This window comes from Triturus cristatus, chromosome 6 (genome assembly GCF_964204655.1).
Source record: "Triturus cristatus chromosome 6, aTriCri1.1, whole genome shotgun sequence".
Taxonomy (NCBI): domain Eukaryota; kingdom Metazoa; phylum Chordata; class Amphibia; order Caudata; family Salamandridae; genus Triturus; species Triturus cristatus.
Window position 1 is genome coordinate 1079553116 of NC_140589.1, and position 14731 is coordinate 1079567846.

Here is a 14731-nt window from a genome sequence, read left to right on the forward strand (position 1 = left end):
GTGTACAAGCCCATACTGATAACAAATAAACAAGAGGAAGGTGCAAACAGTGCAACAAGTAGTTTAAATAACTAAGCACAGTAGACCAGTCTACACGCGTATTGAAAATTAGCTAAAGGTGAGAGATGTTTGGTCTTTGTAAGTGACTGTATCAGTCATTTGTCCTGTAGAATGGCAGATGTTGCACAAGAGTCTGAGCAATGTAAACACCAGGCATATTAAAGACACCCACACAAGTTCAATAGACGAGGGGGGAGATTTCCTAAGATTTTGCGCCATTTTTGCATCACAAACGTGAGGCAAATCGGTGTAAAATATTTTTTTCCAGTTTACTTTCCTGCGCTATACTTGTTTATCATTAGAAATAACATGAAAGCGAAGAAAGGCAGCACATAGCTTAGAAAATGGTGGTATGTCGAGCATGCTCAGTCAGGCCCACAGAGTAGGGAGGAGGCGCTCTATACCAAGTTGTCAAAGAGATGCAGCGCTTGTAGTCTGGGAAGGTTGGAAATATAAGTGTTCCAGGCGAGCAATTGAATAGGGGACGACCAGAGATGTCGGAATTTCCTGTCGGTGTAGGTGACTTGGTGTGTCATCTACTCCAGTGCAATAGTGTACCCTAGTTGTGTTAACCAGGAGGCAGTAGGGGGGTGAACGGGGAGTGGCAGGACTATGCTATAAGCTGCTTGGCCACACCAGTCATGTGTCACTCCAGGTACCAGTATGCATGGGTCATTGCGACCAGAGATGTAGGACGTATGCCTGAAATGACTGTGTGATAGTCGTCTGGTGTTAGCAATCCTAGAGTGCCTCTGATGTGGCTCAGGATCTCCTTCCAGAAGGTTTTCAGCGAAGGACAGCCGGGAGTGTTTGGCAACCAGTGACTTACAGGTGACCGCCCTTTCCATATGGACTGAATGTGTTTCACTCTCCCTCACCACCCACTCGGAGATATAGCGTAGGTGTGCCGCTCAGTAATAATCTTGGTGGTTAGGGCACACCAGTCCTCCACGATTGCGAGGAGGCATTAGGAGTGCTGCGGATATGCAGGGGTGTTTTCCTTTCCAGATAAAGGAGATAGGGTTGGCCTGCAACCTGGTGATGTCGTCAGTGGGAATGGGCATTGGGAGTGGCTAAAATAGGTAAAGAAGTCTGGCGAAAGGTGCTGTGGTGGAAAGGTGAGGTTGAGCCCCTGTCATTTTGCTAAGTTCATCTTATAACCCGAGATACGCTCATAGACTTGGAAAATCTGGACCCCCGCCAGGAGGGAGGTATCTGGCTCCATTAACGCTAGGAGGAGGTCATCAGCGTAGAGCAGAACCCTGTGTTCTTGGCATTCAAAAGGGATGCCTCTGACATCCATCGAGTGCCACAGTTGAATAGCAAGGGGTTCCACCACCCGGGCAAAAAGGAGGGGGGACAGCGGGCAGCCCTGCCGAGTGCCCCGAAATAACGGAAAGAAGTATGTGGTATGCAAATAGAGGAGGTGGGTGCTATATAAAAGGCCATGATTTTACTGATCATTACGGGCCTAGCCCTACTTCTGCAGTACTGCCCTCAAGAATGCCCAGCTCACCCGGACTAAGGCCTTTTCTGCATCCAAGGAAAGGAGAAGAGCAGGGATGGAGTGGTGTTTGGCTTTTTCAACCAGGAGAGCCAGGCAGCCGAGGTTATCTGGGCCCTGTCGGTTTTTTATAAAACCCACCTCTATCAACCCGGGGAGGAGGTTCTCCAAGCGGTTAGCCAAGATTTTGGCATAGAGCTTTGCGTCAGTGTTTAAGAGAGCAATCGGGTGATAGGATGAGCAGAGGGCAGGGTCCTTGCCTGGTTTAGAGATCTGAACGATTTCAGAGTTGGACATGGTGGGTGTAAGGCCTGTAGATGGAGTGTAGGAGTTATATAGGGTGAGCAGAGGGGCTGAGGGAGAAAGGCTAAATAGGAAGACGGGGTGAGGCCATCAGGGACAGTTTTCTCTTTGGGGTGCTCCTGGAGCACCTTGTGGAGTTCAGCAGCCATAAAGGGCTCTTCCAGGTCACAAATCTGGGAAGGCTCCGCAGGCGGCCAAGGGCAGCTCTGGAGGTAGTCAGCTATCTCGCTGAGGCGTAGAGGTTGTGATAGTAATCCTGTAAGGCTTCTTGCTTATCCGCCTCCCGAATCACCCACCCAGAACTGGCCTTCTGAAGCTTAGCTATGTGGGACCTCGCGTGTTGGTGGCGTAGCATGTGTGCAAGAAGGGGGCCTACTTAGTCCCCACCATCGTAATACTTTTCTTGATGGCAAGGAGAGAGCACTCTGCTTTATTTTCCCGGTGGGGCCGGAGCTGTCCCCACAGGACGGCCAGTTGGCGCTTGGCTCGTACTGTGGGGTGCTGTTTATCAGTGCGCTCCAGAGCAGGGATGTATTTTGTGAGCTTGGCTTAAAGCAGGAGCGCTTCCCTAGTCCTAGCTATGGAGATGGAGGTTAATACTCCACGCATGGTGGCCTTAAAGCCAACCCATAGAACATGAGGGGGGAGTATCTGGCAGTTAGTTAATCATGAAGTACTGTGTGATGGCATGCTGTATTGCCGCCCTGTCAACTGAGTCTCTTAGGAGTTTGGGGGGAAGAGGTGCCATCGTGGGGGCACGTGGGAGTGGGCCACACAAGGTGTCCATGTCAACTCGATGTGAGCATGGTCTGATATGGAAATGTCAGACATATGTACTGAGGCGAGGGCAGGCAGTAGGGAGGAGGAAACGAATAGGCAGTCAATGCGAGAGTAGGACAAGTGCACATGAGACTAGTAGGAAATGTCCTTTGAGTCTGGATGGTGGTACCGCCTGGCGTCTACTAAGCCTGCGTCATGGAATTCTTTCTCGACTGTCACAGATATTGCCACCGTGCCCTGGACATGGGGTGTGTTTCTGTCAAGCAGGGGGTCCGTAGCAAAGTTAAAGTCACCCCCGACAACTATGTCTCTACCCACAACCCCAAGTCAGATCAAACAGAGTGCGGCGTATATATGCATCTTGTGCTTGATTGGGCGCGTAGAGGTTGAGAAGTGTCAGGCTGTCCCTCCCCCTCTCTACTGTGAGAGTGAGATACCGTCCATATGGATCCCTAGTTAAATTAAAAAACTTTAGTGTAAGCGCCCCTTTTGATTTATATGGCGACTCTTTGTGGTAGTGTATGCCCAGTGTTGGTGCGGGAATTTGGGGTGGGACATACGATGTCGGAACGAAGGAGGTGGGTCTCTTGTAAGAAGAAAATGTTGGGGTCATGTTGCACGAGGTAGAGCCATACCTGTCGCTGCTTGTTAGGGAAGTTAAGCCCGCAGAAGTTGCTGGCGAACAGTTTGAGGTCATGTGTGGTGGTCATGAGAAGGGATCAAGAGATGGAGAGCCTGTCGGTGTAACAGAAGCAGCAGGACGAGCAGAGGCTGAAGCAGAAGGCCCCCCCCCCCCATAGTGTCCAAAGTGAAACACGTGTGTCACAGCAGGAAAGAGACCTGGGAGGGACAGGAGGGGCACGCAAGGGCGTGGATAAAAGGAAAACAGCCAACTGGGCCCAGGCATACGAGCCACTCCATAGGGGTTCGGGAAGGAGAAACCCGACTCAGAGGAGGAATAACCCTCAATAGAGGCAAACTTGTCATGTAGGAGGGGTTACCAATGGCAATGCAGGCAGCCAGTATAGTTAGGTAGTTAATCCTGTGAAGGAAGAAAAGCACATAAGAGACAACAAGTAGTGAGCAATAACAGTTCGGGCTCCATGCCCTGGGCTCTGCTGGGCGGGCTCCAGTTTGCAGATCTGGAGAGCTGGTCATAGCAACATGCAATGGGCCAGGTGCAGGTGCGTGGGTCACTCATCGGCTGTTGAGGAGTGCGCCTGCTCTGACTTTATTTTCTTGAGGTGTACAAGGGTGTCTGCTATCGCCGTCTCTTCAGTCTGAGATGGCTTGGCCTGGTTGGGGCGGCCCACTTGTGTACTGTATGTATGCTATTTGGACCGCCATGATTCCGGATGCGTGGAGGAAGAGGTGAGGGCGCCCCCCTCCTCAGGCTCCCCCGGAAGGCCAAGAAGGGATCTGGCCTCTGTGAGAGAGCGGACCATGTGCTGCCCACCATTCAAAGCGAAGGGTAGTACAAATGGGTGAGCCCACTGGTATTTGATTTTTTGAGAGATCAAGTGTTCAGTTATAGGTTTAAAGTCGCATCTCTTCTTCAAGGTTAGGGGGGAGACGTCTTGAAGAGATTGTATAGAGTGACCTTGGAACAGTAGGCCCGCCCTGCCCCTCGTCACCCGGAGGACAGTTTCCTTTTCACGGAAGAAGTGGACCCTGGTGAGTATGTCTGGCAGGGACAGCTCCCCGGGGCAGCACCGACTTGGTGTGCTCTGTCCAAGACCAGGGGTGCATCCTCCAAACCCCCATGAATAGCCATTAGGAGGTCTCTAGTGAAGGTCATGATATCTTCCCCCTCTGCTCTACAGGGTACCCCCCAGATGCGGAGGTTGTTATGCCGCCCCCGATTTTCCAAGTCTTTTTGCTGACTTGGAGCTCGACATGTTGCTCTTCCATGCATTCACCCTTCTCCACAGGGCTTCTTGGTCTTCGACACGAGAGTCAACTGTGCGTTCAAGATCATCAACCCTGCCACCCACTGCAGCAACATCTTTGCGCAGTTCGTTGAGGCAGCTTTTGAAATCCATCTGCAGAGAGCCTATCTCCTGCCGTATTTCAGAGAGGAACTTCTCCATATAAACCTGTGTTTTTAAGTAGGGCGAGAGACACCGCGGGGGCTGTGAGACCGACTCTCTCTTCATGCTCATGTCTGTACCGGCAGATTTGGCCCCGAGAGAAGTCACTGAGTTGTCTTTGGCAGTCTTGCCTCGGGGCATGTCAGGCGAGACCACTGCGTGGATATCTGCAAGGAGACATAGAAGCCAGGGCAGTACAGTCTGGATGCCAAGGGCTTGGCGTTGATGCTCTGGTGCAGTAGGCGGATTCAGTAGGCTATACTCCACCAGGGTCACATGGCCTGGGGATGCAGCAGAGGTGTGCCACTCATGGGCCAGAGTCCAGATGGTAGGACCACCGAGGAAGGCAGCGCAACTCGTTTCATTTCAAAAACTTTATTCGGTGTGTGTAAGACAACCATAAAAGTATACATAGATAAAAAGCTGATTACATTGCACATGAATTATATAAAATTATATAGGTTAATACAAGACAGTGCCCAGTATACAGCATAATACCAAAACTAATCATGTCTAAAAACACTTAAAAATGTTTAAAAGAGGTACACTCTCCATTTAAATTCCTGCAAGGTCATCACTATGTCGGAACAACAATTCTTTTGCGTATATTAATTGCATTTATAATAAAAAGCGCTACATTAAAACAGACCTTGGCATCGTTTAATTCAGACGTATTTTTAAAGGCAGCAATATGCTATCCAATACCTTGTGCAAGCAAAGGTAGTTTTAGGTAATACCTTCTAAAACTTGAATGAAAACCACAAAACAGTATAAAGTGCATGTTAGGGAAGGCAACTAGGTGGTGAGCAATTCCCAATCTAAATCTAACCAGTACAAAACAGTGCATGAGATTAGGAATATAGGTTAAATAATCTTGACAGCCCTCCGTTAAGGTAAGTGTTAGATAAAACTTAACAGTTGATTTCCTTCTCTCACAATCCAACCAGACATCCCTTTTATGGATCATAAAAGTTTCTCTGACAGCAATTTGGTAAGAATTAATATAACTTAACCAAGGAATCACCAGCACATTGTCCAGGGAAAAACAGTCTAAAATAATTAACTTGGTAAAACTGGTGTTGTCTTTGGACCATATGGAACGCCAAAGCAACAAGGGGTGAAGTGTAACTATATCTGTAAGATACTGCAGCCCTACTTCTCTGTGAATTATGTCGGAAGAGGCCAAGGCAGGCAGACTGAGTAGGCGTTTGAGGAAACCATTTTCCTCCATCTGGAGCGCCTTGCTATTATGGTGGCCCCACACACCATCCCCATATGTTGCAATAGATAAAACCCTTGCCCTATAAATTGCTATCATCTCCTTACCCGGCCTAGAGCCCAACTTAGCTGAAAATCTAAAAATTTCATGAGTGCATCTATTCATTTTGCTCATGACATCAGTGACTTCACGGGACCATGAACGGTTACCTGAAAAACTAAAACCCAGATAGCAAAAGGTATCAACAGTGGCCACCAGCGTCTTATCCATAAAAAATTTTCTAAATTTTTTGTCCCTTGACCCATTAATCATTGTATAAGTTTTGCTTTTGTTAATAATCAATTTTCTCGTAGAAATAAAATCCCCAAAGGCGTTCATTAAACGCTGTAGCCCACCTCAGTCCTGGCCAGCAAGACAGCATCATGAAAGTTGAAAGAGATTTATTTAGCACACTATCACCAAGCGGTTTCTTGGCGCTGTAGGCAGGAAACTGAAACCTAAGAACAGAAGGGAAAAGAAGTTTAGATGGGGTAGGCTAGGGAGTACAAATGAGTTTTGAGTTTGACTCGAAAAACTAGGGAGGAAGGGGTGGATCAGATCGCAAGAGGGAGTGAATTCCAGAAAAGAGGGGCAAGAGTAGGAAATCTGGTGCCACCAGATTTCTTCTTGCGAAAACGAGGGACCTTGAGGAGAAACTGAGTAGAAGAACGAAGGTCTCTACAGGGGACATATGCGTTAATTTTAGATCTAATAAAAGCAGGGGCAGTACCAATAGGGGACATGAAAGTCAAGCAGCCTATCATCCGCATACAAGAGCACTGGTGTGGGCCACCCAGCAACTTGGGGGGCGTCGGCATGCACCGTTTGTAATGTCTGGCCCACTCCATTTATAAACAAAGAAAATAGTAAAGGGGCAACTACACACCCTTGCCGAATGCCTTGTGGGCCAAAGCCTACTTTACATGCTAGATTCTCATATAATCTTGCCAAAAAGCAAATAATAGGCCTAGGCGCCCCCATAGTATGGTCTACTAGATCGAAAGCGCTGCTCAAATCAGTAAAACAGAGATATAGTCTTCCGCCTTTGGCACATGTGTATTTGCCTATTAATAGGTCCTGAATCACGCTTTGCTCTAGGGTCCCCACACCTTTCCTAATACCAAACTGTACTGGTGAAAGTATTGAGCAATCACAGGCCCATTCCTCTAATCTCTTCAGCAGGATTTTGCTCATCACTTTCGCCGATGAGCCTAACAATGAAATTGGCCGGTAACTCTTAGGATCTGATTTATTACCCTTCTTAAAAATTGGGACTATAATAGACATTCCCATGTAGGCGGAATCACTGTAGTCGTAGCCATATTGAGAACTCTAGTTAGAATTAGGGCCCATAAATCAACAGCAATCTTAAAAACATCTACTTGGAACCCATCTACGCCTGTGGCTTTGCCCCCTTTACTTTCCTTCAAGGCACATTACATTTCTTTTATCAGAATGTCCAGGGGTAAGGGGGACCAGATCAACTGTTCCTTATTATGGGTAGCCGCCATTTCTGCAATCGGAGCGCTAAGAATTTCCGTAAAATGCACAGCCCAGGCATTACAGGTGACATTTGACAACAATTCATGGAAGGAGTCATCCTTTAGGAAAGAGGAGTCAACAGTATCTCAGAATAATTTGCTGTCTGCTGTATCCGCAGCCTGTGACAGTTCAGACCATGCTACATCTCTGAGTTCTTTTTTTCTGGATAGAAGCGCCTCTTTAAAATTGAATCTGAGAGATATAATCAACAGTTTATCTCTAGGTTGTCTGCAAAGGGCCAATTTCAAATCCCTAGAGGCTATAGTACATGTGTGGTCAAATCCTTTACGTTTGGCATGGCCTATTTTATTTTATTTTATTAGTGCATCTACTATGTTGGTCATGCCAGTAAAACTATGGAGTAACTGATTGGGGGTGACTACATCTTCCAGGCAACGAATGCTATCGTTATAACCCTTAGAGCAAATGTCAATTTGGGTTGGGTCCACTCCATCCCACTTTATGCGGACCCTATTTGGTCTTATTGGAGCAATGTCTGTGATACAATGTGTATCGCTGGTCTTGCCCCAGAAAAAAAAGTCAATATAATACAGTTATGGTCACTCAGGCCCGGACTGGCATATCTTGGTATGGTACACCACTTGCATGCATTAGGTGATATTAGGATATGGTCAATAACAGATGTAGAATTCCTCTCTATAAAAGTTGGTATGGGGTCCCTATTGCTATCGCAAGCACATTTTAATAAGTGTAAATCGAACTTGGTAATCAAGGAGTTCAATTGGTCAACATTTCGATGTGAGGGAAGTGTAAATAACCAGTCCCAGCTTCATCAGTGACCCCCCTTACCTGTGTAGCAGAAAGTGGACATAGGTGAATGTTAAAATCTCCTGCCCAAATTAGTATGAAGCTATTAGTAATGGACTGAAGTAAAGTCTCCAGCCCCCCTTCAAGGGCTGAGACCACCTTACCCCAGGTGTTGTTAAAAACATTATTATAAAAACTGACCAAAACTATGTCCCGGCCTCTCCTAAATGTTACCCATAAAATTTATGAATGAGGGCCTATAGTTGTTTTTTTCTTTATGCTTACCGGAAGCCTATTTGATATAAGGACCATAAGCCCCCCTTTTGCCCTCCCTGCAGTCGATGGCTCGGCCTCCAGCCAGTGTGTTGAAAAACTCTCAAAATAGACAGGCGCAATACACCAAGTTTCTTGAATACATATTATATCCAGGTCACTTATAAACTCCACCCACCTTAATGTACCCTGTTTTTTCTCTAACCCACCTACATTACAGGTCGCGATTTTGTAACCGCCCTCCATCCCTAAGCCAGTACTACTAGGAGAGAACATGTTAGATGAAGCAACTGCTAACGGTATGGGATCCACAGAATTGTTACAGAATGGCAATGGGGCAACAGATATAATATCAGTAATACTGTGGTTGCCCTTAATGACAGGGCTTGTATCCTCCTACCTCCCTTCATGGGGTTAAAGCTCGTTCACCGTGTCATGTCCTTTCTCACGTCAATCAATGTCCTGGAGGTCACTCAATATTTGGTATCTATTGGAAACCGCCAAAGGCTGGTATAAAGGGTAGTCTGGAACAGGGTAGTTGGCTGTTGATCCTATTCTACTCATCTGGGACACAGGGGACTGAAGATGCCTATAGAAAAAAAACAAGAGCTGTAATGATATGTTCTGTTCTAATTGTAGGTGACGTGCCACCCCTGTGAAAACTCCCTTTGCCCACCTTGGTTCCCTGAAATCAATTATGATACAATCCCCTTTACAATGCTTCCACATAGGGCCAATCCAACTCACTCTCCTTGTAAACAAGATTTGGTGAGCATCCCCGACTGGGTATTGGTAATTCCTATTAAGGCAATGTACCACTCTGTTCTTTAATGAGTCGTAGGATTCTATTTGGCCTGGAGGCAAGAGGGGTGCGTTGACTATGACTGCCATATGAGGGCAGCTTTCTGGAGGTAAGTTAATGCCGACCTGAGCTTCTGTTATATTGCATGACTTTCTGTTACTAGTTTATTAACTCGTGAGGTATCACTCTAAGTCAGATGTGCATTATTTACGTTAGATTGCTTTGTTTTTTTGTGTTTTTTTCGATAATTACAGTTTTTATTCACCTTCCCTCACAGTAACAGAGGGCCAGCCGAGGCCCTGGACACAGCAGCTGAAATGGAGAGGAAATAGTGAGGAATTACAAGTGCCCATGGGGTAATGGGAGGAACAATTGAAGTCACAGACACCTGACCATATATGTAAAAATAGGCCAGGGCTGTCAACACCCCTCACATAGCAAACATGATGAGGAAGGCGACCATCAAACAGAAGAGACCCATGGCTTCGGAGAGAGCAAAGCCCAGGATGGCATACGAAAAGAGCTGTTGTTTTAGGGATGGGTTTCTGGCATAGCCAATGATGAGACTCCCAAACACTGTACCAATGCCGGCACCAGATCCAGCCACTCCTACGGTGGCAGCACCAGCGCCGAGGAACTTGGCTGCAGTGTCGATATCTCTGAAAACAGCACTGGTCTGAAACCCTCGGCGAGCGACTTGGGTCAATAAATTCTGGACTGGCAGCACGGAGAGAGTCTGCTCTGTGCTGGCTTCAGGTCGGTTCAGCATGGATGCCGAGAGTGGTCGACAAAGCACCCTTGAGCCATTTTTCATCAAGGAGGGGGTGGACACAAACTTGTCGCAGGCGTATATGTTGAGGGGCAGCAAGGGATGGATACACAAGCAGCTGCTCAGCGACACAGAGGGAAAGATTGCTGTGATTGTTGCTGTACTTGGGATGTAGAAGCAAATAGTCGCTCACAATCCCGTGGGATGGATTTGGTCCTAACACCCACAACTTGTAGCTTCTCAATGTTAGCTCTAGATGTCATTATGCTAGCCCTCTGTGAGTCAAAGGTTGTAGTTGGCACTAGTAACTTATCAGGCACCTCCTTTGATTGCCCCATAAAGGGAATAAAACGATGCAATCTAATCTGTCTCGCCTCGGCTATACAAGACTCTAGCTTCTCCTGGATTGGTGCAAACAGGACTTCCACTCTAGAGGTGATCCCTGTCAGTAATAAGGCCCGTTGTAAATCCCTGAGGTACTTGTTCGTGTCACAACCTCTGTGCATAGTGGAATTATAGTCAGGGGGATATGTGATCCTCCAGTTATAGCAGTGTCCTTCTTACATTTCCTTTTTCTTTTGGGAGTGGGGGTATGATCGGAAGTTGTACAATTATCTGAACTAGGGGTTAATATCGCCTCATTGTTTGTTTGGATGGCCAAATTATCAGCAACCATAGGGCCATGAGTTTCCCTAGTCTGGATCTCTGTTACTGGTAGTATAGTTATTCCATCTACAGGGATCCCAATAATCCCGCACCCAGTCCCTCCTCCTGTTGAGAGACATCGTTCTACTCTATCTATCTCTTGGGAGATCACATTAACCACCCGTACTGAGAAATTAACCATGTTTGTCCGGGTATTATCAGATACTGGCAGGATATTTATTGCCTTATATTACCCCATAAGAGCCTGTATGTCTACTTGGAAAAAAGAGAAAAAAGTACCACAAGCAAATAGGGCACTTTATCAGGTTTATCACTAGTCTGTAAATAAATTATTAAGCGACAACAACCTGTTGGTAGCGTAAATTGTCAATAGAGTCAAGAGATTGTAACTCAATCGGTGGATGTATGACTCGGTGTTCCACTGCGATGGGAACAGCTCAACCAGTGCCCTATTAGAAGCTTGAAACAGTCCTTAAAACCAAGCAGTTAAGACAGTTAGGAAATAGTACCTTCCAGGACCTCAAATGTCAGAGACAGGGCCCAGCCCAGCCTTCTACGGTCAGTGACGGGCAAGGACCGGCCTGCCCTTGGCCCAGGCTACGCCTGGTCGCAGCCCACGCGCATCCCGCACAGTGGAACCTTGCAGCTGTCTTTATGCGCCTCCAGGTGCCAGAGGATGATGCGGGAGGAAGCGGAGGAGCCTGGGAGCTATGGTCCGTGCCCTAGCTTGGCAAAATGCATATTTTCCACATTTAGAAATGGGTAGAAAATCATGATTTTAATAAAGGCACGGAGGCCAATATTATGCATCATCCCTTTTATTGCTCCCCAAACAGCAGCAACAAAAAACACACTTGAATTTAGAATCCTAATAACTTCTAGAACTCTGAACATGCATATACACTTAGAACTGGCAGCCATCTTCCTCTTTTAGGTGCTGCGAACAAAAAAACAAAGTCTATTCCTGAAAAAAAAAAAAATTCCATCCACCATACTCCCGTCGATGCAGAATCTTCCAGATTTACCAAACTTCTCCTTTTGGACAAATCTTCTTCTTTATCCTGCATAGCAAAAACAAACAATTAATAAACTGTGAGGGAACAGTGGAGGGATAATATTAGCCTCCGTGCCTTTCTTAAAATCATGATTTTCTACCCATTTCTAAATGTGGAAAATCTGCATTTTACGTGAAGGCCCGGAGGCCAATATTATGCATGTTCAAAGTTCATCCAAAACTCTATCTAACACATTCTCCATTGGCTTAAAATAAAACCTCTTAAAAGTTGATTCATTACTCCAATCAGCTGCCTTCATAATTCCCCCTAAACTAAAAGCTCTCATAAACGCTTTGCTTGCCATCGCTCCTCTAACAGAATGTGCCCCAAAGACACTCACATCCACTCCTACCTTCATCATCACTTCTCTCACCCACCTAGCCAACGTAGGAGTCGACACAGGTCTAAAAGGCTTCTTATAAGAGATTAAAAGTTGAGAACAACCATCCTGCCTCAATCCAGTAGTGCTTCTTTCATATTCTCTCAGACAACTCACCACACACAAATTAACACTGCCCTCCAAATGAGGATAAAAATTGATTGTCCTAGACATGGTCTTTGTTCTTTTCCTTATCTCAAAGCATACACCCTCCAGTTGATAACACCTAGAATCCACTTCTAAAGCCCTTATATCAGACACTCGTCTACAAGAAACCAAACAAAGAAGCATAGCCACCTTCCATGACAAAAACTTAATATCCAAAGTAGTATTACCACCCCAACAATCTACTTCTTTCAGAACCTAAAGAAACATCTCAAAGCACACCGTACTTAGCCTTAGGTGGTAACACCATCCTCACACTCTTTACCAACCTTCTAACCAACACATGTTGCCCTACTGGCAAACCATCCACCAAAATATGCCCTGCAGAAATTGCAGATCTGCTTATATTCACAGTAATGTAGGCTAAACCATTCTTATACAACTCAGACAAATAATTAACCACCTCAACTACAGGTGCTGATATGGAATCCAAATTCCTCTCAACACACCAACCAGACCATCTTCTCCATGCTGATCTATATACCTTGGTTGTTCCCTTGGACCATGATTCTGCGATAAGATCCTCAGCCTATTTTGATAATCCATGCACCTGCCATATTCTCCTGAAATCAGCCATGCCACCAACCTTAATTGACCTGTCATAACTAATTCGTGAACATTTCCCTCCGGATCCAGAACAATCTCTCTTATGTTCGGTAAGAACACCGGATCCTCTATCACCATATCCATCATATCCGGAAACCACACTTGAGCTCTCCAGAAAGGCGTTATCATCACCAACTCCGCCTTCTCCCTCCTTACTTTCAATAACGCCCTCTGAATCAACGAGAATGGGGGAAATCATTAATTCCTTCCTACACTCCAACTCTGGAGAAAAGCATCTATCCCCTTCGCCTCCGGATCCGGTCTCCAGCTGTAAAAAAAATTCAACTGACAATTCAGTCTGTCCGCAAATAGATCTACCTGAAATGGACCCCATCTCTTCTCCAACCTCATAAAAACCTCTCTGTTTAATCTCCAATTGCTCACATCTTTGAGATATCTTGAAAACCAATCCGCTTCTACATTGCTCTGACCCGGAATATACTGAGCCTGAACCACAATCTCCTTCTTTAAGCAAAAATTCCAAAATTCTTTCGCTAACTACCTCGAAACACGTGTCCAGGGATGGCATTTATTATTACACTTTGTAGCATAGGTGTACTCGCCGCTGCTACTCTATCATCCAGAATCCTATGGGGCTACTTGCTAAAGACCAGCGGAGTGCGACCCACGTGAAAAGAATGTTTGAAGCTCCCTGAGCGATTGGCTGACGAGCCTGGAGTCCGCACCCGCGCGCCGCCACGAAAGGTACTTAAACCTCATATTTTTTGGCAGTCTACGGCACCCCCCACACAGTCCTGCTCCCTGCTGACGAGAGGCAACTACCTCGAAACACGTGTCCAGGGATGGCATTTATTATTACACTTTGTAGCATAGGTGTACTCGCCGCTGCTACTCTATCATCCAGAATCCTATGGGGCTACTTGCTAAAGACCAGCGGAGTGCGACCCACGTGAAAAGAAACTCCGCTAAACCCTTCGATCGAGTACCCCCTAACTTGTTCACTTACCTCACTGCCGACAAATTGTCAATCTTTTAAAGAACACAACACTTCACCTGATCCCTCAGGAAACGCTTCGCTGCAAAAGACCCTGCCAGAAGCTCCAGACAATTTATATGCATCTTTCTCTCCATCTTCGACCACTTTCACCCTGTTGACACCATACCACACCATGCTCTCCATCCTTGAAGACTTGCATCCGACTCTATCTCTATCTCTGGTACCTCCCCAAAAATCGCTCTTCCGTTCCATGCATCCAGATTCATCATCCACCAATTCAACTCCTCCTTTGAATCTTGATTCAACGATATCTTTTGAGAATACTTCGCCCCTCTTCTCAAATGATACCCTTTCAATCTCTGTAACCCTCTGTAATGAAGCGGAGCTGGAAATATCGCTTGAATTGATGCTGATAACAGACCCAGTAAGCGAGCTAATTGTCTCAATGTAATCCATTCTGAACAATTCGCTCTTTTCACCTCCTTTTTTATTTTACTCACCTTCATCTTAGGCAATCTCAACACACATTCCAACGTCTGAATCTGAAAGCCTAAAAACTGTATCTCCTGCTGAGGCACCACACATGATTTCTCTTTGTTCACCACAAAGCCTAAATCCTCTATTACCCTTACTGCAAACTCCGTCTGCTCTAACTCTAAATCCTTGTCTTCCGCCATGATCAACACATCGTCCAGATAGATAATCAAACGTATCCCCCTTGATTTCAACCAAGCTGCCACCGGCCGCATCACC

The 14731-nt window shown here is 46.1% G+C and overlaps 1 protein-coding gene across 1 annotated transcript; it reads right to left on the bottom strand.

Annotated features, from left to right (window-relative positions):
• Positions 1 to 9615: 9615 nt before the first annotated feature.
• Positions 9616 to 14434, bottom strand: LOC146821019 (uncharacterized). Its single transcript, XM_085609784.1, has 2 exons — positions 14035 to 14434; positions 9616 to 10307 (listed from the first exon to the last, which is right to left on the bottom strand). Exons 1-2 carry the CDS (start codon positions 14432 to 14434, stop codon positions 9811 to 9813), a joined length of 897 nt encoding a protein of 298 aa, XP_085465910.1. The 3' UTR covers positions 9616 to 9810.
• Positions 14435 to 14731: the final 297 nt, after the last annotated feature.

Bases quoted from the DNA above. Each gene is read 5' to 3' on its own strand.
- LOC146821019 (XM_085609784.1), bottom strand. From the start codon at position 14,434: ATGGATTACATTGAGACAATTAGCTCGCTTACTGGGTCTGTTATCAGC. The intron at 10,308-14,034 runs GTGAAGTGTTGT...TCCCAAGTACAG, and splicing joins AGCGTTTCCTGAGGGATCAG to CAACAATCACAGCAATCTTT.